Below are 21,972 nucleotides of genomic sequence, written 5' to 3' on the forward strand. Positions count from 1 at the left end.
CCCAATAGGAAAGGTCTATTGCACGAGACACTGAGCAGAGTGCAGCCAACAGAGCCCAGCCCAGCCTTGGCCTCACAGTGCTGGGAGGAACAGGACTAGAGCAGGCCACAGGGGTGAAATCCCCAGCAGCATCTGTGATTCCCAGATCCCTCATCCCACAAACTCCAAAGACAACTTCAAAGATAAGTGAGAAAGCTTTTTTACCTGGGTGAGAAGAGAGCAGGGTCCTCACCTAGCCCTGGGCCCAGGCGGGGCAGAGGAGCAGCAGCTTCCATTTTTGGAGCCCTGCACCTAATGCCTCTACAGGAATTGAGCCACTGATCTGGGTCTCAGGCCTGAGTGGTGGTTCTAGGGTGAGGTAGAGTGATGGGGACTGGTAGAGGTTCTGGAAAGGGAATTCTGCTTGCAGGTCCTGGGCAGAAAAGGTTTAGCAACTCCCAGACCAGAGCACAGGCCAAGAGAGGAGTAAACTCCTCTCACTTGATTGTGCCACCTTAGAGGAACTGTGAACTGACAGAATATGCCTTCCTCTTGACAAAGACTTCAAAAGTCAAGGAACTGGATGGGAAAGTGCCCCAAAAAGGGAAAAAAATAAGACTACAGAAGGTCACTTTCTTGGTGAACAGGCATTTTCTTCCATCCGTTTGGATGAGGAAGAACAATGCATACCATCAGAGGAAGGCATAAAATTCAAAGCTTTTGCATCCAAAGCCTCCAAAATAAATATGCAATGGTCTCAGGCCATGGAAGAGCTCAAAAAGGATTTTGAAAATCAAGTAAGAGAGGTAGAGGAAAAATTGAGAAGAGAAATGAGAGCAATGCAAGAAAATCATGAAAAGCAAGTCAGCAGCTTGCTGACTTGGAGACTCAAAAAATGCTGAAGAAAATAACACCTTTAAAAATAGACTAACTCAAATGGCAAAAGAGGCCCAAAAAGGCAATGAGGAGAAAAAATGTTTTAAAAAACAGAATTAGCCAAATGGAGAAGGAGGTTCAAAAGCTCACTGAAGAAAATAGTTCTTTAAAAATTGGAATGGAGCAGATGGAAGCTAATGACTTTATGAGAAACCAAGAAATTACAAAACAAAACCAAAAGAATGGAAAAATGGAAGATAATGTGAAATATTTCATTGGAAAAGCAACTGACCTGGAAAATAGATCAGGAGAGATAAATTAAAAATTATAAGATTGCCTGAAAGCCCTGATTAAAAAAGAGCCTAGACATCATCTTTCATGAAATTTTTACAGAAAACTGCCCTGATATTCTAGAATCAGAGGATAAAATAAATAGTGAAAGAATCCACCAGTCACCTCCTGAAAGAGATCCAAAAAAATAAACTCCTAGGAATATTGTAGCCAAATTCCAGAGTTCCCAGGTCAAGGAGAAAGCACCTAGAAAGAAACAGTTCATGTATTATGCAAATAAACTCAGGATAACACAAGATCTAGCAGCTTCTACATTAAAGGATAAGAGGGCATGGAATATGATATTCCAGAAGTCAAAGGAACTAGAATTAAAACCAAGAATCACCTACCCAGCAAAACTGAGTATAATACGTCAGGGAAAAAAGTGGTCATTCAGTGAAATAGAGGACTTTCGAGCATTCTTGATGAAAAGACCAGAACTGAAAAGAAAATTTGACTTTCAAATGCAAGAATGAAGAGAAGCATGGAAAGGTAAACAGGAAAGAGAAATCATAAAGGACTTACTAAAGTTGAACTGTTTACATTCCTATGGTGGAAAGATAATATTTGTGACTCTTGAAATTTTTCTGAGTATTTGGGCAGTTGGAGGGATTATACACACACATGCACACACACACACACACACAAACAAACACACGGAGACATATTGACAGAGAGCACAGGGTGAGTTGAATAGGAAGGGATCATATCTAAAAAAAATAGAATTACAGGGTGAGAGAAGAATATATTGGGAGGAGAAAGGCAGAAATGGAATGGAACAAATTATCTCATAGAAGAAGCAAGAAAAAGCTTTTCAATGGAGAGGAAAAGGGGGGAGATGAGAGGGGAAAAGTGAAGCTTACTCTCATCACCTTTGACTCAAGGAAAGAATAACATGCACATTCAGTTTAGTATGAACCCCTATATTACACTACAGGAATATAGAGGAAAGGGAGATAAGCAGGATGGGAGAGATGATGGAACAGAGAGCAAATGGGAGAAGGGAGCAATTAGAAGTCAACAGTTGGGGAGGGACAAGGTCAAAAGAGAGAAAAGAAGAAATGGAGGGCAGAATAGGATGGAGGGAAATGTAGTTAGTCTTACACAACATGACTATTATGGAAGCATTTGCAAAACTACACATATATAACCTATATTGAATTGCTTCCCTTCTCAGTGAGGATGGGTGAGGAGGAAGAGAAGTTGGGACTCAAAGTTTTAGGAAGAAATGTTGAGAATTGTTTTTGCATACAACTGGGAAATAAAAAATACAAGTCATGGGGTATAGAAACTTATCTTGCCCTACAAGACAAGAGAGAAGATGGGGATAAGGGAAGGGAGAGGTGTGTTAGAAGGGAGGTCAGAATGCTCAGTGTTTTGGGTTGGGGGGAGGGGAAGGATGGGGAGAAAATTTGGAACTCAAAATTTTGTGGAAATGAATGTTGAAAACTAAAAATAAATAAATCATAAAAAATATAAAAAAATAAAGATAACAAAACAGTACAAAAAATACGTAAACTCAACGGACATAAATATGGTGAGTATATTTAAGAAGAATTTTTGTTTTGTTCAGAGGTAGCTGATTTCCAAGCAACCTTATCAAGATTCAAATAATGGTATGAGGTTCAAGTATATTACCAAAGTTGAAAGAAGAAAAATTGTGTTGATTTTGGTGTTTATGGAAGATTAGATAAATTTTGAGACAGAAATTGAACAAAGATTTGATAATCAAATAGAAAAAAATAAATGTCACCCATCTTAGCTGAAAAAAAATTGAAGAGATAAAGGTCTTTATTTTCAAGAAATGAAACAAGCCATCTCTTTGACACAAAAGAACTATTAGAAGGTGCTCAAGAAGAAACTGCCACATTGAAGCAACAATTCAAGAATGTTAAAGCCCTGATCGTTAGTCAGCCAACAGAATTGTTGGGAACAGTGTTTCTTGCAGTAAAGCTGTATACCAAAAATCAGTAACTTTTCTGAGACTTGAGAAAACTTCCATTTCAGACAAAAAGGTTAGCTGAACCCAGAGACAATGAAGCTCTTACTTACAACCTCACCTTGAAAGTCCTGAAGGGTAAAGAAATAAAACATAGAATTAAAAAAATTATAATAGTTAGCTTATAGCATCAATCCATTTAGATTAGAAAGATTATTAAAATTAAAAAATAAAAATGCCCAACCTACAAATAGATTAGATGATGATATTTCAGGAGAAACAGTTACTGCTTCAGGTGTGTGTATCTCATTATTGAACTATATATAAAACATTATTTTGTACTTTTTGTTTGTTTTTTTCTCCTTGTGATTATTACTACTATTAACATTTTTATCCTTATTTTTAAATGTCTATTGTGAGTATGCATTACAATATATATTTTCATACCAAATGTGTAAATTTGATATAACCATTAGATGATTTTCAGGGAATTTAAAACATGGGGGCATGAAGAGAAATATAATGCCAGTTTCACTGGATATTACATATAGAAGTAGATATATACAGCAATTATATCTATAATATTTTCCCACAGAAATTCTCTATAAGAAGTGACTATAGATGTAGTTGTACCTTTAAGAGCCAAGTATCATGTTGTCAAAATGGTAGTTTGGCTAACAGTTTGGAAAGTTTTTATTGTGATTCTCTGAGGAGTCAGTCTGAAGGAAGGCTTTTAGGAATGGTGACTTGAGGAAAGCTGAAGATACCATTATTCTGTCATGTTTAAGCAAAAAATGGAGAAGGCAGAAATAGACATGTTAATCTTTGTGGTGAAAAGAGGATGAAGAGAATTCTTGAAAAGACACTTATTGGTACCCTTGAAGAAACTGAATAGTGGAATTCTGTTTCCAAAAGTGAGAAGTTATCTACTGTTATTTTTCTCATAGTTCAAATATTGTACGCATTTATGTTTCATCATGTTGATAAATTGTATTGCCAGTGACTTTAATATTTATTTAATAATAGGAAATTATTTTGTATAAAAAGGGAGAGATGAGCAGGTTCTTATAGGGAAAGAGGTTTCTTCAGTTTGTTAAATAAGATCTCATAAATACAAATGGAAACTCCAAGGTAACTGATTAATGAGAGAGGTTGCAGTTTTATTAAAAAGAAAATATCCAGAAATACTCCCTCTATTACCTCAGAACTTGGAATGATAAAAATTAGTTTAGTGCAGAGACAAATAACAGTCAGAGGGTTGACTCGGTGAGAGACAAGAGCAAGAATAGTAGACCCCATAATGTTGCTTCTCTTTTGGGTCATGATACCAGACTTGGAATTTGATCAACGTGCTATTCAAACGTTTCCAAAACAATAATTATATACAAGACATAAAGCAATTTCATCTATGTCCAAGCTCTAAGCCACCAAGAACCCTACTAAGGTATTAACCCAATGGACTAAAAGCAGAGGTTAGCTCCTGATGATCTCACTCAGCAGCACCACACACACACACACACACACACACACACACACACACACACACACACACACACACACACACACACACGTGCATTCAAGCAAGGCCAAATAAGCCAATTCACAAGCTTGCAACAAAATTCAACTGCCTTCACACCTTCCTTTGTATGTGCTAAGGCAGAATCTTTCTTAGTTTAGAATTCTCAGTGTGAAAGAACTGAGGAACAGAAGGAACTGGGGCAGGATACCAACATGTGTGTGTAACTACCAATCCTGAAGCACAAGGGACTAACATACAGCTGAATCCATTTCTGTCCCTGCAAAAGTCATGTGGGGCAAAAACTCAAGCTGATAAAACATGAATTGCCCAACAACTAAATAGCTTTAAGTTCCAGTCCCTGGGGAAATTGCGAGAAGCCAAAAAGTGAACCATAGCAGAATATGAAGGGAAAATATAGAAATTTCCATAGATCTTAAGAGGAAGAAAACGAGCATAAGTAGATAAGCCAACAGGAAGAGGAGGGTTGAGCTTCCTCAATCATGTAAATGAGTCCATGCATCCATCACTTGATGAGGCAGAAAACCCTGTGGATTTTCAAGAGAACATGGAACCACAGCAGGGTTTTCCTGAATGGTTTAAGAAAAAAAAATTAAGAACTGTGAAAGCAGAATTTATAGCCAGGATAGCAGAAATAATTGGCAATCAATCAGTCAATAAATATTAAGTACTTACTATATCTCAGGTACCATGCTAAGTGCTGGAGTTACAAAGGAAAGCAAAATACAGCGCCTGTTCTTAGAGTAACCGTCTAATAGGAAAGAACTATGTAATAACCAAATACATATAAGATAAAATGGAAATAATCAAAAGAGAGAATGCACTAACATTACAGAATGGGAAAGACTTTGTATAAAACATGAAATTTTAGGTGGAACTAACAGGAAGCCAAAAGGTGGAGATAAGAAGGGATAGAATTCCAGGCATGAGAAATAGATAGCCAGTGAAAATGCCCAGAGTCAGAAGATGGAGTATCCACCAGTGTCCTTGTTTTGCAAAGTACATGGGAAGATAGAAGACTGGAAAAGTGGCAGGGACAGGTTATGAAGGGTTTTGCATGCCAAGTGAAGGATTCTATAGATGATCCTGGAGGTGATAGGGAGTGAAGAAAGTTTATTGAGGTAGGGAGAGAGGGCAGTTATGGTCAGACCTGAATTTAGGAAGATCACTTTGATAGTTTTGTAGAGGATGGAATGTAGTGGGGGAGAGATTTGTTGTAGGGTATTCCAATAGTCCAGGTATAATGTGATGAAGACCTTCAACAAGGCAGTGACAGTGGCAGAGGAGAAAAATGGACTTACAAAAGAGATGTTTGGAAGGTAGAAACAACAAGACTTGGCAACTTATTGGCTATGGGGGGGGGGGGTGAGAGAGGAAGAGTGATGAGTTAAGGATGACACCTGGATTGTGAGCCTGAAAGACTAGGAGGATGGTGGTACCCATGACAGTAATAAGAAAGTTAGGAAGAGGAGAGACTTTGGGGGAAAAGATAATGGAATTAATTTAGGACATGTTGAGTTTAATATATACATAGATCATCCAATTCAAGATATTCAGTAGGAAGTTGTGACACTGGAGATCAGCAAAGAGATTGAGACTGGTTAAGTAAATTTGAAAATCGTCATCATAAAAATGATAATTGAATACATGGGCACTGATGAGATCCCTAATAGTATTGAAGGAGAAAAGATGACCAAAGGCAGAGCTCATGGGGAACCCTGGATTAGCGGCTGTGACATGTATGAAGATACAGCAAAGGAGACTGAGAAGTAATCAGACTGACAGGAGGAGAACCAGGAAAGAATAGCGTCATGAAAGCCTGGAGAGAAGAGTGTGTCAAGAGGAGAGTAATCAATAGGCAGTCAAGAGGTCAAGAAAGGTGCAAATTGGAAAAGGTCCATTGGATTTGACAATTAAAACATCATTTGGCAACTTCAGAAAGTACCTTATGAGGTGAATTATGATTAGAATTCGAAAGAAGATAGCCTTTTTCAATTTTAGCTACAAAAGGGAGCAGTGATATAAAATGATAGCTACTAGAGATGGATGGATCAAATGAAGATTTGGTTTTGTTTTGTTTTTGAGAACAGGAGACATAGGTACGTTTAAAGGCTATGGTGAAATAGTCAACATTCAAGAAGGTATTGAAGATAAATGAGATAGTGGGGATGATAGAAGGGACAATCTGCTAGAGAAGGTAGGATTAAATTGGATCACTTGTGCATGTAGAGAATTTGCCATGGCAACGGGAAGGAATACCTTTTCATGTGAGATGGGTAAAGGCAGAGATTATGTAACGTAAATTTGTATGGATCCGTTCAGCAGTTTCATTATTTTCTCTAGCTTCGTTCAGTAGCATGAGTTGGAGCAAAGGTAGTAGAAAGAGGGAATAATCCAGAGCTGATGCCTGGCAGGGCAAGATTGGAAATATGATAAAGGGACATGAGAGTCAAGAGAAGATGGGATAGAGTTAAAGAGTTTCACCACTAAGGAGTCCAGATGGGGAAGAAAGGAGTGTGTAGCTCATGGAGGGATGATGGCCTAGAAAAGTACTATGGAGTAGAGGGACTGGAGATCACAGGACAAAAAACAGGGTTTAGAGTTCTAAGGCTGAGAGAGAAGTGGAATGACATCAGATTGCAATCAGATAAAGGAATTTTTGAGTTGGAGGATATGGAGGTAATGATTGGTATAACTGAGGTAGGGTAAGGGAATAGTTCGTGCTCTCTGTAGCTTCAGTACCAGCCCCCTGAGTCCAACTGGTCTAGACTTCAGAGATGCCATATTAGACACATAGACCATGGCAAACTGATATTGCTATTTCTTAGGGAACTGCTATCTTCAATTGGCCTCTATCTACATGGGCTAAAGCTCTATTCACACTTTAGTCACTTCTTCCCAGGGTGGAGCTTATTTTTTCTCTATCTTTTAGGATATTCAACTAAATTTGAGTATATCAGTAAGGCTGCCAGGTAACATTCTTGTTCAGGTCTTTGCTAAATGCTTCTATGGGTGAAGGAAAATCAAGACCCCTAATTGATTTAGTCTCCCTCTCCTTCCCCTGTGACAATAAAGTATTAATGTTTTCCCCTTTTGCATTTGCAGATTTTGTGTAGATCAATTTTTACCTTTTAAAGGGTGTGAAACTTTAGTTAAAAATTGTACCCTCAAGGAACCTCCATTGTATTGAGGGAAATGAGGTATATACAGAAAACTAGATATAAAAAAGTACAAACTATTATAAAATTGTTTATCTCATATAGGCAAGGGTAAAATAACCTGTTTAAGCTACATTGTGTTAGTTGGTAACAGTTCAGAATATTTTGGAGAGTGGAGCATCTTTGTTCATCTCAGTGGTGAAATAAAGAGGTGTCGTATTTAAGGTCCAGAATTTGCCCAACTACAGCTGAACCAGACTAAAAGTGATTGGGAAATGTTTAACAAAATAAATAAAAATACATTGGAACATAGATAATGTTGATTTGTAAGTTTCTAAGTTACTATGCCATGGGATGTGTTTCTTTTTTACTTTGATGTACATTTTTAAAGTACATTTTAAAAAATATGAAACATTTAAGATTGAGATCACAAATGTCTTTTGTTCAGATGAGTAAATTTATGGGGCATTATAATAACATATTCTTCTAAATTTGTTTTCATAAGTTTTGTGCCATTCACAATTTTATCGTAATCTTTAATTGTATGAAACATCACATGTGCTAGTGTGATATGCTCATTGAAATACTTTGTGTAATTGTTTGCCAAAGCCAATCGCTTATCCACTATAAATACATGTGGAAATCAATGCCTTTTACTGCAGAATGAATACTCATGGCCTGCTATTCTCATTGCAGATCATAGCTGAACTTCAAACAACGATTTCCTCTCTGAAGGAAGAGAGCAGCCGCCAGCACCTGGCAGCAGAGAGGCGGCTCCAGGAAGTGATAAAGAAATTTGAAGAGGAAAAGAAGCAGCTGATTAGAGATAATGACAGAACAATCAAGGTAACCTGGAGACTTCTGTCACCAGTGATTCTTGCTGCTTTCATTCAGTTTAAAGAAGTGTTAAAATCCTTACAGCAGGCAGATGAGTGCAGGTTTCAGTCTTATTCATATAACCCTTAGTAATTCCCTTCACCGGACTTTACTTCCTTGGAAAATATTACAAGCCCATTATGCTGGAATGTTGTTAGAAATAAATGCCACTATATATAAAGTCATGAAACCCTTTCATTCTGCCAGTGGTCCATTATTTTTCATTGTTCTGAAACTAATGGCCTTGTCCAGAATTATTCATCAAATGCAGTATTTTCATGGAGACAGTGATGTTAATCAGGTATGCCTTACATAAAGGAACATATGTTACACCTGGCAAAAGTAGTAAGTGTAGAATGATTAAGTGTGTTTTAGAGGAAATGAATTGTGACTAGTAAGACTTTCTTCAACACTTCCTTATATTTTCTCTCTTTTTTGGTAATTTTTTTTTATTTTAAGCTTAAATACATGATGAGAAAAGAAATAAAAAAAATTGCCATGTACACAACGTAAGAGAGGATTCAATAGAAAACAAATTTCCATTTCAAGAAAACCTATATAATAAATATTACACATTGTTTTCAAAGCTTCCCAGCTTTTCTTTGCTTCCTTGCTGGTTTTCTTTTGTTCTCTGCTATGGACTTTCTACTTTATTTTTTTTCCTCTCTTCCCCTCCCCTAACTTACAGAAGGCTACAATTAAGCATGGATAGATATATACATGTACATAGATATGTATAAACATATACTACATATGTATACTTATACACTTATACACATATATCTAAGATCCTACTATCCTTATTTCCTCCTATGATCTTTTTCTCTGAAGGTGGATAGCATCTTCCTTCATAAGTCCAAGTCTTTCCATGTTTTTTTCTGAATCAGCTAGTTCATTATTTTCCTATACCACAGCAATATTCCAACCCAATCACATCCTATCTGAAAGATTGTCTATGATAGTTTTTCCTCCAATTTTCTGCATTCATTCTATTCTTGGCTACATAGGTTTCATTTATTATAAGAGAATTTTAATTTAAAATAATCACAATTATCCTTTTTACACTTCAACATTGTTCTTGCTTATAATATAGTTTAAGGTCTTATGCTGCTGAATCGTATAAAAAACTGTTTCATGTTTATGGTCATAAAATTGTTTTGTCTGTTTTGACAGGCATACTCTCAGGTACTTTATATTGTCTAGATGTTTTAAATGGTCTAAAACAATATTGAGTGATACTACTGACACACAGTGTAGTTTCTCTGTTTTTCACTTCTGATTAAATCTATTTTGATATTAACTTTGTCTGAGATCATGATCACTATCCCTGCTTTTTTACATAGTAAATTCTATTCCTGTCTTTTATCTTTGTGTGTATCTCTCATTTTTATGTTTCCTGAAAGCAACATATTGTTGAATTCAAATTTTTACTCTGTTAACCATTATAGGAGTAAATTCATCCCATTCACATTCTAAGCTACAATTGGTTGTTATGTACTTTCCTCCTTCCTATTTTTCCTCACTATCCTTCTCATCCTATTTACCCTATCCCTTCTCACTCCTCTGCTTTACTTCTACCCGCTACCTTGCCCTCCTATTCCTTAATCTGCTCACCTCCCTAAGAGTCTCTTATCCTCTTCCCCCACCTATTTCCTTGCCCTCTTATTTCTTTCTGAGCTTAGAAGACTTTTATACCCTTTTAGATATATATGTTGTTTCCTCTTTAATGCATTCCTGATGAGAGTGAGGTTCTAGCATTACCCACCCTCTCCTTTACTAGCTTCCTCTGTATCAATTTTTCCTTTTATGCCTTATTTGTGGGAGATAACTATTCTTACATAGTCTTATTTTTTTTAGAATGATCCCATAATACTCAGCTCAGCCCACACCTTTCTTTCAAACTACCCAAATAATGATGACAGTCATAAGAGTACTGCTAATATTTTCACATATGCAAAGTACATGATTTGACCTTATTGAATCCCTTACAATTGGTCTTTAATGTTTACCTTATATTTCTCCTGAATGTTATATGTCATATTTCCCCTTAAGTTCTGGGGTTTTTGTAATGAAAACCCGAAAGTCTTTGAGTTTGTTAAATGTCCATATTTTTCATTCAGGTTTATACTTAACTTTGCAGATAAGTTATCCTTGGTCATAACCCCAACTCTTTTGCTCTATGAAATATAGTATTCTAAGACCTATGGTCCTTCAGTGTTGTAGTTGCTAGGTCTTGTGTAATCCTTATTGTAGCTCCATGATATTTAAATTGTTTTTTCTTGTTGCTTCCAGTATTTTGGGAGCTTTGAGACTTTTTAGCTCCATTGTCTTCCTCTGAATAGAACCCAGATATTCTCTATCCTCATAGTACTTATCAATTGTTGGGTTCTTTCTCCTTTGCTTACTCGTTTTTATTGTTATTTTTTTGTTTTTAGCAGGTATTAGTATTATCAAGTTGTAGTCCTGAGGTATGGGGAGTGATGCCCCAAGCCTCAGGTCCTTCTCACTGTTATTTTCTTTTTTTCTTTTTTCTTTTTTATTTAACTTTTAACATTTATTTTCACACAATTTTGGGTTACAATTTTTCTCCCCTTTTATCCCCTCCCCCCGCCCAAACCCAAGCTTTCTAATTGCCCCTGTGACCTATCTGCTCTCTCCTCTATCCTCCCTCCCTGCCCTTGTCTCCGTCTTCTCTTTTGTCCTGTAGGGCCAGATAGCTTTCTTGACCCCTTAACCTGTATTTCTTGTTACCCAGTGGTAAGAACATTACATTTGGTCCTAACACTTTGAGTTCCAACTTCTTTAGCTCCCTCCCTCTCCACCCCTTCCCCTTGGAAGACAGGCAATTCAATATAGGCCATATCTGTTTAGTTTTGCAAATGATTTCCATACTAGTTGTGTTGTATAGGACTGACTATATTTCCCTCCACCCTATCCTGTCCCCCATTACTTCTATTTTCTTATGGTCCTTTCCCTCCCCATGAGTGTCGACCTCGGATTGCATTCTCCTCCCCATGCCCTCCCCTCCATCCTCCCCCCCACCCTGCTTGTGCCCCTGTCCCCCACTCTCCTGTATTATGAGATAGGTTTTCCTATCAAAATGCGTGTGCATTATATTCTTTCCTTTAGTGGAATGTGATGAGAGTAGACCTCATGTTTTTCTCTTGCCTCCCCTCTTTATCTCACCACTAATAAGTCTTTTGCTTACCTCTTTTATGAGAGATAATTTGCCCCATATAACTTCTCCCTTTCTCCTCCCAATATTTCTCTCTCACTGCTTGGTTTCATTTTTTTTTTTTTAAGATATGATCCCATCCTCTTCAATTCACTCTGTGCACTCTGTCTCTATGTATGTGTGCGTGTGTGCATGTGTGTGTGTGTGTGTGTACTCCCACCCAGTACCCAGATACTGAAATGTTTCAAGAGTTACAAATATTGTCTTTCCATGTAGGAATGTAAACAGTTCAACTTTAGTAAGTCCCTTATGACTTCTCTTTGCTGTTTACCTTTTCATGTTTCTCTTCATTCTTGTGTTTGAAAGTCAAATTTTCTTTTCAGCTCTGGTCTTTTCATCAAGAATGCTTGAAAGTCCTCTATTTCATTGAAAGACCAATTTTTCCCCTGAAGTATTATACTCAGTTTTGCTGGGTAGGTGATTCTTGGTTTTAGTCCTAGTTCCTTTGACTTCTGGAATATCCTATTCCATTCCCTTCTATCCCTCAATGTAGAGGGTGCCAGATCTTGTGCTATCCTGATTGTATTTCCACAATACTTGAATTGTTTCTTTCTAGCTGCTTGCAATATTTTCTCTTTCACCTGGGAATTCTGGAGTTTGGCCACAATGCTCCTAGGAGTTTCTCTTTTTGGATCTCTTTCATGCGGTGTTCTGCAGATTCCTTGAATATTTATTTTGCCTTCTGGTTCTAGAATCTCAGGGCAGTTTTCCTTGATAATTTCATGGAAGATGATGTCTAGGCTCTTCTTTTGATCATGGTTTTCAGGTAGTCCCAGAATTTTTACATTGTCTCTCCTGATTCTATTTTCCAGGTCAGTTGTTTTTCCAATAAGATATTTCACATTATCTTCCATTTTTCGAATCTGCGCGGTATGTTCTGAGATATCTGTCTTTCTCATAAAGTCCTTAGCGTCCATCTGTACCATTCCAGTTTTGAAAGATCTATTTTCTTCAGTGAGCTTTTGAATCTCCTTTTCCATTTGGTTAATTCTGCTTTTGAAAGCATTCTTCTCCTCATTGGCCGCTTGCACCTCCCTTGCCAGCTGAGTTAGGCTAGTTCTCAAGGTGCCAATTTCTTCAAGATTTTTTTGGTTCTCCTTTAGCAGGGAGCTGATCTGCTTTTCATGCTTCTCCCTTATCCCTCTCATTTCCCTTCCCAGTCTTTCCTCCACCTCTCTAACTTGATTTTCAAAATTCCTCTTGAGCTCTTCCATGGCCCGAGCCCATTGGGTGGGCTGGGACACAGAATCCTCGATTTCTGTGTCTTTGCCTGATGGCAAGCATTGTTCCTCCCCATCAGAAAGGAAGGGAGGAGGTGTCTTTTCTCCGATAAAGTACCCTTCAATAGTTTTATTTCTTTTCCCTTTTCTTGGCATTTTTCCCAACCAGTGACCTGACCTCTGAATGTTCTCCTCACACCCACCTCGCCTCCTGGTCCTCCCAGCCAGCGTTTGGGGACTAGATTCAAATGCTGCTTCCCGCCTTAGGGTTTTTGGCTGGGGCAGGGCTGCTATTCAGTGTGAGAATTAAGTTCAGATGGTCAGGGGTAGGGCCACCTCTCTGGCTCAGTTCCCTCCGGGGGTTTGGGGGTTTATGCACAGACCTTCCACAATGGATCCAGGCTCCCGCCCATTTGGGGAGCCCCTGTCTGTAGCCGCCTCTCAGCTTCTATCTCCTGGGGGGGGCTCGAGCCATGGGGGCACCCCACTCCCCTCTCAACCCTCCAAAGAGACTCTCTCACCTACCCCCGTCAGTCACCTGTTGGTGGGGGGGCTTGTGCCGCCGCTGGAGATCCCGTCTCTGGAGCTTTCTCAGATCTGTGCCTCTCAGAGCCGCGGCCGCCGCAGGTCCGGGCTGGTCTCCGCGTCTGCAGCGCGACGGACCTTTTGCGAGAGGTTTGCAGGTCCCTCTGTGGGTGGGGGGGTCCCGCGTGGCCGCTGGAGATCCTGTCCCCGTAGCCCTCTCGTATCTTTTCCTCACGGTGTCGCTGCCGCGGTAGGGCTGCTCTCTGCTCCCTGTCCCGGCGCCCAGTACACTGCGCGAAGGACCCCCCGCGAGAGGTTTGCAGGTCTCTCCAGAACAGAAATCTCCCTCGCTCCAATATTCCGTGGTCTCTGGGTGCAGAATTCGCCCTGGGTTGGTCCCCTCTAGCCGTTCTGTGGTTTGTGTGTTCGGAGCTATGTGTATGTGTGTCTTTCTACTTTGCCATCTTGGCTCCTCACTGTTATTTTCTGATGTGTAGGGCCCACAGCCATACTGACTCACAAATGATCTTGCTCCCTTTGGTCTCTCAGATGGGTGCAAACCACAGCTGTTCTCTCTGCCCTGGAACTGAAACCAGGAACTTTAACTGCCTGCAAGAGCCCACGGTCAACAGGATCCTTGTTCCTCACTACTGCACTCACCATGTGTGTGCCAGCTGCTCCCTGCAGTCACAGCCTGAGATGTGTGGAGTCAGCATAGCTGTGCTTGACATACCTCAACCATGGAAGGTCTTTCAGTCTTTTCCTACTTGGCTGTCAGGGGCAGCTATGTGGTGCAGTGGATAGAGAACCAGTGCAAGAGTTAGGAGGACCTGAGTTCAAATCTCACCTCAGATACTTGATACTCACTAGCTGTGTGACCTTGGGCAAGTCACTTAACCCCAGTTGCCTCATGCTGGGTCATTTCTAGTCATCCTGAAGAATATCTGGTCACTGGATTCAGATGGCCCTGGAGGAGAAGTGAGGCTGGTGACCTGCACAGCCCTCCCTCACTTAAAACAAAGTCAAGTGCAAGTCATGTCATCATGGTTTTCTTTGACAACGAAGGATGAACACACACACTCTCACCTGTCAGATGCCCACATTGTCTAGAAGTTGAACTTTCTGGGGCTGAAGCTCTCTCTCAACCCAGCTGCCCCCAGGGCTTGTTGTTTGTTGATTCTGCATAATTGCCCAGGAGGTGTTTGCTCTTCACTCAGGCTGAACCCCTGGAGATTGGGTCTTTCTTGGGATCTACTCAAATTGTCTTAGGAATACAACTGCTTTACTCCCTGTTTATTTGTGCTGCTGTGAGGCAGGGGTTTTTTTTGGAGGGGGTGGGGTAGGAAATTTGGAGAGCCAAAAGTTTTCTGACCTACTTTGCCCTCTATGCCAAAATCTGCAAAAGTGTCCATAGGTTTCACCATATTGTCAAAGTATCTATGACACATAAAAAATGTTTGAGTATCTCTTACACTACAAATAAGAAGGAATGTAAGAATCCATATAATTATAATTGAATGCAAATCTATTTCCAATACACTTTGAATAATTTCTGAGATAGACTTTTCATCATAATTATCTTGCACAGATGAACAACTAATAATCACGGAAAGAATTAAACTAAGAAAATGTAAGAATAGGGAGAGGATTCTGGGAAGATGACAGAGTAGGTCAGAAAACTTTTGGCTACATAGAAAATTCAAATTTATTGAAATTCAGTTATCAAAGTAGTTAAAAAAAATACAAGGGTTGGACAGTTTTCCAAAACTCTTTCCAATTATGAATCCTGGACTTAACGTTTGTAACTAATTTGTCATGCCTTTAGAAATGATCACTAATAAAACTAACCACAAAAAAGTCTCATGCATAAGAACCCATCCTAGTACAGATGGTTCAGTTCATCAGTCCAGTAATGTTTAAGTATCTGTAGAGTGTTTACACTGGAAAACTGCTTAATTGAAAAGAAATAATGTGTAAGACAGACTCTGTCCTTAAGGAGCTTACAAGTTTCTTGGAGACACTGCTGAAATACCTGAAGAGTATAAATGCTCCTTAAAATTGTGTCTTACAGACAGTGCCACAGAGGGGAAAGATTTTCTCCTCCCTCCCCCTATATACAGTATAGAATTTAAGTGCCTTAAGCTTAGGAATTCTCACTTTTCAAAGAAGTTTCTCCTTTAGTTTCAAAGAGGAACATGACATCAGGGACATGATGACATGACTTGCAGTTGACTTTGATTTGAGTGATGTAGGACTGTGCAAGGTCATCAGCCTCACTTTCTCCTCCAGAGTCATCTGGGTCCAGTGGCCAGATATTCATCAGGACAACTAGAGAAGTCTCAGGTTGCAATGGGAGACCCTGGCCCTTTTAGGCCTTTTTAGGTTCTCACTTTGAGTTAGGCAAAGCCCATTCATTGGCCTCTTTAAGAAGTGAATCAAGGGATGGCCACTTTAATTAAAAAAAAAAAAATCAAACTGGGAGGGAAAGACCCTCAGGGTTGCTGATAAGAAGAGAAACAGTTAATATTCACCGTTAATATTCACTCTGAGCCAGGAGGGCCCAAAATATAGCCAGTGGACCTATTGTGGTCCAGTCTATTTGACCCAGATGGTCCTGGAGGTTAGTGACTTTGCACAGTCCTCACTTACTCAAATCAAAGGCTACTGCAAGTCATGTCATCATTTCTCTGATGTCATGGTTCTCTTCAAAAATGAAGGACAAACACAACCTGTGAGTAGTCCAAGCTGCCTGAAAGGTGACCCAGTCAGCTAGATAACTCAGCTCTTCTCCTCCTCTCCAAAGGAAGGTAAATTTTGGTGGCCAGAAGCTGCGCAGCTTCCCAAGGAAGGGAATGAGTTCGAGGGAAAAAAACATATATATCTAGAAGAGTATAAAAATCTTCTAAATTCAGAAAGAAATAAAATGCTAAGGGGATAGAAGTAGGTAGAGGTTAAGGGAGGGATCTCTAGAGGGGAGGGTGAGGAAATAGGTCAAAGGGAGGTATAGAAAGGTGTTTATATTTTATGGTAACGGGAGTTAAAGGGAGGAGTCCTTGGAGTGGAGGTAGGTTAAGTAATAAGAAGGCAAGGTAGTGGATAGAAGTAAAGGAATTGGGAGGGATAGAAGAAGAGATATGCCCAAACATAAAAACAAAGATCAGAAGTAGAATTTGTTAGGGAAAGTATGTCTATAAATGTATGTATGTGTATATATGTATATTTGTCTATATATCTATATCTAAATTTATCTGCCCTCAATTGTAGCCTTCGGAGTGGAAGGAGAAAGTGGGTAAAAAGAACAAAGTAAAAAAATGCACAGCAGAGAATTAAAAAAACCTAGCAAGGAAGCAAAGAAAAGATGGACAGCTCTCAACACAATGTGGAGTATTTATTATGTAGGATTTCTTGTGGTAGAAATTTACTGCTGTAAATTTTGAATCCTCTCTTATTTTCTGCTGTGCACATGACATACTTTTTTCCCCCTTCTCTTATTTCATATTTAATTTTGTAATATTTTTTCTTTTCTTATTGTGCATTTAAATTTTAGTAGTAATTAAAAAACTATACTGAGGGAAAAAAGAAAGTTCAAAGACACAAATAGGATGGCTTTGAAACTAATATGTTGAATTTATTATATTATTTTTAAAATAAGCTATATAATGGAGATTTGTGATTCAAAATAGCAAAAATTAAATTACTTTTAAAAGGAAGCATTTTGTATTTTTTCTCCATTGCCTAGTACGTTGCCAGTCACATAGTAAGTACTTAATAAATGTTGATGGATTGATTACATATAAGTTGGAGTAGCTAAGAAAAGTGTCATGGAAGAAGCAGTGCTTGAGCTAAGCTTCATGGATAAACATTGAAGATTCAGGGGGATTCAGAGAAAAGGGAGGATACTTTGGTAAGGAAAAAATGTGAGTAAGGACAAAGGAACAAAAATAAGCATTGTGTTTCCTGAGTATAGTCAGAACACAAGCCTGACTGGAATATAGGGCATTCAGTAGGAAATAAAGTTAAACAGTTAACCCTGACTAATGGGAGGCCTTGAATATCAAGCCAAGGACTTGGATTTTACTCAGTAGATAATAGAAAACCATTGTGGACTCAAATTAGGGAAAAGACATAAAACAGTATCTTTTATTGTTCATTCATGTTGGACTCTTTGTGATTCTGTGGACCATAGCACATCAATACTGTCCATGAGGTTTTTTGGCAAAGATACTAGAGTGGTTTGCCATTTCTGTCTCCAGTAGATTAAGGCAAACAGGTTAAGTGACTTGTCCAGGTTCACACAGCTAGGAGATATCTGAGACCAGATCTGAACTCACTTCTTCCTGACTCTAGGCCCAGTGCTCTGTAGACATTGAGCCATCTAGCTGCCTCATGCCTCAAACAATATCTTAGAGTTGTTTTCTGCCAACATCTACTTTAGGCCTGCTTAATTTGGTATGGAAGTGATCCTGACTCTGCCAACAGAGTACAACATCCAAGAGGTCTGCTACTCTGAAGAGGCCTTACATGTGGATCTAAAAATAAGCTATCTGCCATCCCTGGACCAATCTCACTAAATTCAGAGAGATTTTTCACCAGAAGGTTGGCTACTGGGTAATTCATTTTATACTTCCTGTAGGAACACAAAATTATGATGGTACACAGAATACAGCTCTGTTGCATTTTACTGAAGCAAGTTAGCATAGGTTAAACTTTCAAAAACTATTTCTTACAGATACCATCATCATTTTACCCCCCTTGTTGCTTTGCTTTTTTTCCCCTTCAGGGCACTTTGAGTTAAGTTCTCTAGTTTACCAGCATTCCCCAGATATCTTTAACCCACCATAACATTATTACATATGCTTTATGACCTCTGATAGTGAAACAAACCAGATTCTTATTTCCAGTTTTGATTAGTAGCATAAGCAAATTTGTTGATCTAAATTAAGCTACTAATCAATCATGGAAATGAGATTTAAACGTACAGTAGTTTACTTCACCAACAGAACTCTACAAACTGTTCCTGTAGTTAAAGAGACTCAAGTGATTCCTTATAAAGGTCTCATGCAGTACAAAGCCTCTATAGCTATCAGCCCTAAAGAATCAGCAGTGGTATGCAAGACTGAGGGCACCTTTCAAATAAACAGTAGAGTCAGAAAGCCCTTCATGAAAGGAAGTTTCTTCAGTGGAAAAAGAATTACATAAATTCATTTTAAAGTTCCTATCTTTCATCCAGTCATATCATAATAAAGAGCTGATTAGTATTAGCCTCTTAACATTGTTTAATCTGATAAGTCATTTCACTGATCGCATTATTACATTTGTAAATCCCATGCACTGGTAGAGCAGACACAAAGGCAAAGCGATTACATGGTAACTGATATGTTTGACCAGGGTAAGCAAATTTTAACAAAATTACCTACCCTTTAAAAATTATTTGAATATCTAATTTGTTGACTTTAAGATAATGGATAAGGAAAAGGTTTTAAGCCCAAACTAAGTTACTGAAATGTTAGTGACAACACTGTCATTATACACACATAAGTTCATTTGTGAGAAATATTAGAAACATTTCTATAGAAAGACTCCAGAAGAATTTTCTGGCATCACTGTTCCAGTAGGGCTGAGTCCTTTCTTTGAAGCCAGTGTATTGAAGGATCCTCACTGTGAAGCCCGATGTCCAAGCAGAACATTTATATCAAGGAGAAATGTTGTAAAATTTTTGCTTGGAGGCATAGAAAAGGGATTCTAAAGCCTTGGTGCATTGTTCCCTTAGCCATTGATTTGAATTCACAGCAAAAGGTCAGCTGCCAGTAGGATATCTAGAAATCTGGTCTATGTTACCAAAAGGGCTTAAGAAAAATGAATGTTTCAAAAGATTAGGAAATTATTACTGGGCTAAAAGCTTACAGAAAATTGTTTTCCAAAAGGGAGAATTACAAACTTTATTGAGAGCTTTTAGTAGCATTGAGAAAGAATGAAATCTTAACTACATGACATCAGATGGCATTGTTTAGAGCCTATTCATCATTTAACTCATCTCTCTTGTCTTGAGAGCACAGAAGAAAAGAGCATTTTCTTTGCATCTTCCTAAATTGATATTAATCTTACTACAAATTTTTTAAAGTTTCTCATCAAACTTTAGAAGATTGATATGCAACCTTGCCAAAGCAAGACAGATTTGTCAGTCAACAAGCATTTATCAAGTATTTACTATGTGTTAGGCACTGTGCTAAGCACTGGGGATACAAAGAAAGGGGAAAAAACAGCCCAGAGCCTCATTATTAAATATGTAGCCATGTTCTGTTATAGATGGTCTGCAAGATGAATAGGGATAAGAAAAGCTGTAAATGGAAACCAACCCAAAACAAATTAATATTTTTCCTATTGAAAGCATTTTGTCCTTCTTCTCTTCCCATTCTTGTTAGCTCTTAAAAAATTCAAGAATACATTGTTTTACTTTAAAACTAGTTCTACATCTTCCTGCTCATTTCTATGTTAAAGAGGCAATTTATGCAATAGGCAAAATTCTTCAGAAATTACTGGCAACATTTTTGTATACTTTGACATCATATATGAGATAAAAAGATTGAACGAGATTCCTCTTGGCATCTATAAACTGTGGATACTATAGAATTATACTATATTGTGGATGTTATTGATTGCTTGAAGAGAGAATTTTGACTGCCCCCCCCCATGTTATAAAGAACTGGGGCATTAAAAGGTTACGAATTGCCCAAAGTCACATTTAGTAGCAATGTAGGGTAGAATCCCAATATTTCTAATTTCCAATTTAGAGCCCTTTCTAGTATATCCCATTCTGTCCTTGAATTTTACTAGCTTGCATTGTTGGGCAATTAAATGTTATAATTAATCATTATATATTCTGTATAAGAGAGTTGTCTTGGATGCTCTATTTGAATTGCTATTTTTCAAAACATCAGAATGTAGTTGAATTCACTTAAAATTAAAACTATTCTGAACATAATTTAGTATTAAATAAATTATCCAGAAAATGCTTAAAGAGCTCACAGTACCTCCTTGAATTGAATATTTAGAAGAAGCATATGCTTTTGGTATGACTGGTATTTTTATTACAGAAAGTTCCAATTAATCAAATGCTGGGCAACATTTTACTGACATTTACTAACATTTTTTGGTCCTAACTAGTGTCCTGATGGCTTCAAAGACTTACTTCACTGTGGCTTCTAAAAGGATTACAGTGACAATCCAAGAAAATGTAGACATTACAAATATCTTGACTACTGATTAACATAAATAACAATAATATGTCAGGGAGGGGGAACTTACTTCCCCCTCCCTCCCCAAGATATAAGCAGAGATAATGTGGTATTAATATATTAACATGCTGTAAATACCCTGTTAGTTAATATATTAACATGCTGTAAATACCCTGTTATCCCTTTAGAAAATATAAATACCTCTCCTCTCTGAGTGATCAATACTATTGATTGAACAATGCCTGCCTATCTGGGTGACTTAAAAAGTAGTTGATGCAATTTGAGAATGTGACAGTGTTATTGTAAAATGGAGGAAGAATCTTTACCCTGAGTGGAGATCACTCTTTCAGGTTAATGAAGGGATTTTTCTCTCCTCCCTAAACCCAAAAAACTGTGGTGTCTATTAGGAGATACCCAGAAGACATGCCCTATAGCAAACAGGAGAGAGTTTGAGGTATACTTGAGGGAACTAAGACACACATTCACCAGACAAATACAGATACAGAAGTAGTCAATTGCTGGCCAACAGAGATGAAAGGCAAGTATAGATTCAAGAGAGTTGACACTGACATTTGAAAGTTGCTCTGCAGAGAGAAGCAGACCCTGGGAGCTCAGCTCAGTAATTTGCCCAGATGAGTCTGTGCACAAAGGAAACTTCATGAAACCTACTGGGGTAGAGAAAGGATATTCAGGGCCTTGTAGTATCAGAGGGCCAAATTACCTTGACTACATGTGTTCTCTCTATATATGGCTCATTACCAGTGTACTCTAAGTTTGGGCCCACACCACAGATACTCTGTGTTTTTTGTGTATTTTCTGGATAGTTTATTTAATACTAAATTATGTTCAGAATAGTTTTAATTTTAAGTGAATTAGAAGTGTGTCCTAGATTGGTGGTAGAAATATTTTATAGCTACTGCTTTTACCATGCCATCTTCATAAGTGCCTTTGCTGTTTGGTTGGTTGCTTGGTTGATTGTTGTCCTTTGTCCTTAAAGAGGAACAAAATGTCATAACAATGTTGGACTCAAGATACAATGTTTTCAACTGTGGCTGATCAGAC

At 38.3% G+C, this 21,972-nt stretch overlaps 1 protein-coding gene across 3 annotated transcripts in view; it reads left to right on the forward strand.

Moving 5' to 3' along the window:
• The window catches only part of CEP112 (centrosomal protein 112), a 587,248-nt gene that overhangs the window by 434,452 nt on the left and 130,824 nt on the right, over positions 1–21,972 (forward strand). For all 3 annotated transcript variants that reach the window (XM_072645484.1, XM_072645485.1, XM_072645486.1), the window contains one exon: positions 8,516–8,665. In XM_072645484.1, the coding sequence (XP_072501585.1) occupies positions 8,516–8,665 (150 nt within the window). The remainder of the gene's footprint in view (positions 1–8,515; positions 8,666–21,972) is intronic.

Source organism: Notamacropus eugenii, chromosome 2, assembly GCF_028372415.1.
Source record: "Notamacropus eugenii isolate mMacEug1 chromosome 2, mMacEug1.pri_v2, whole genome shotgun sequence".
NCBI classification, from domain to species: domain Eukaryota; kingdom Metazoa; phylum Chordata; class Mammalia; order Diprotodontia; family Macropodidae; genus Notamacropus; species Notamacropus eugenii.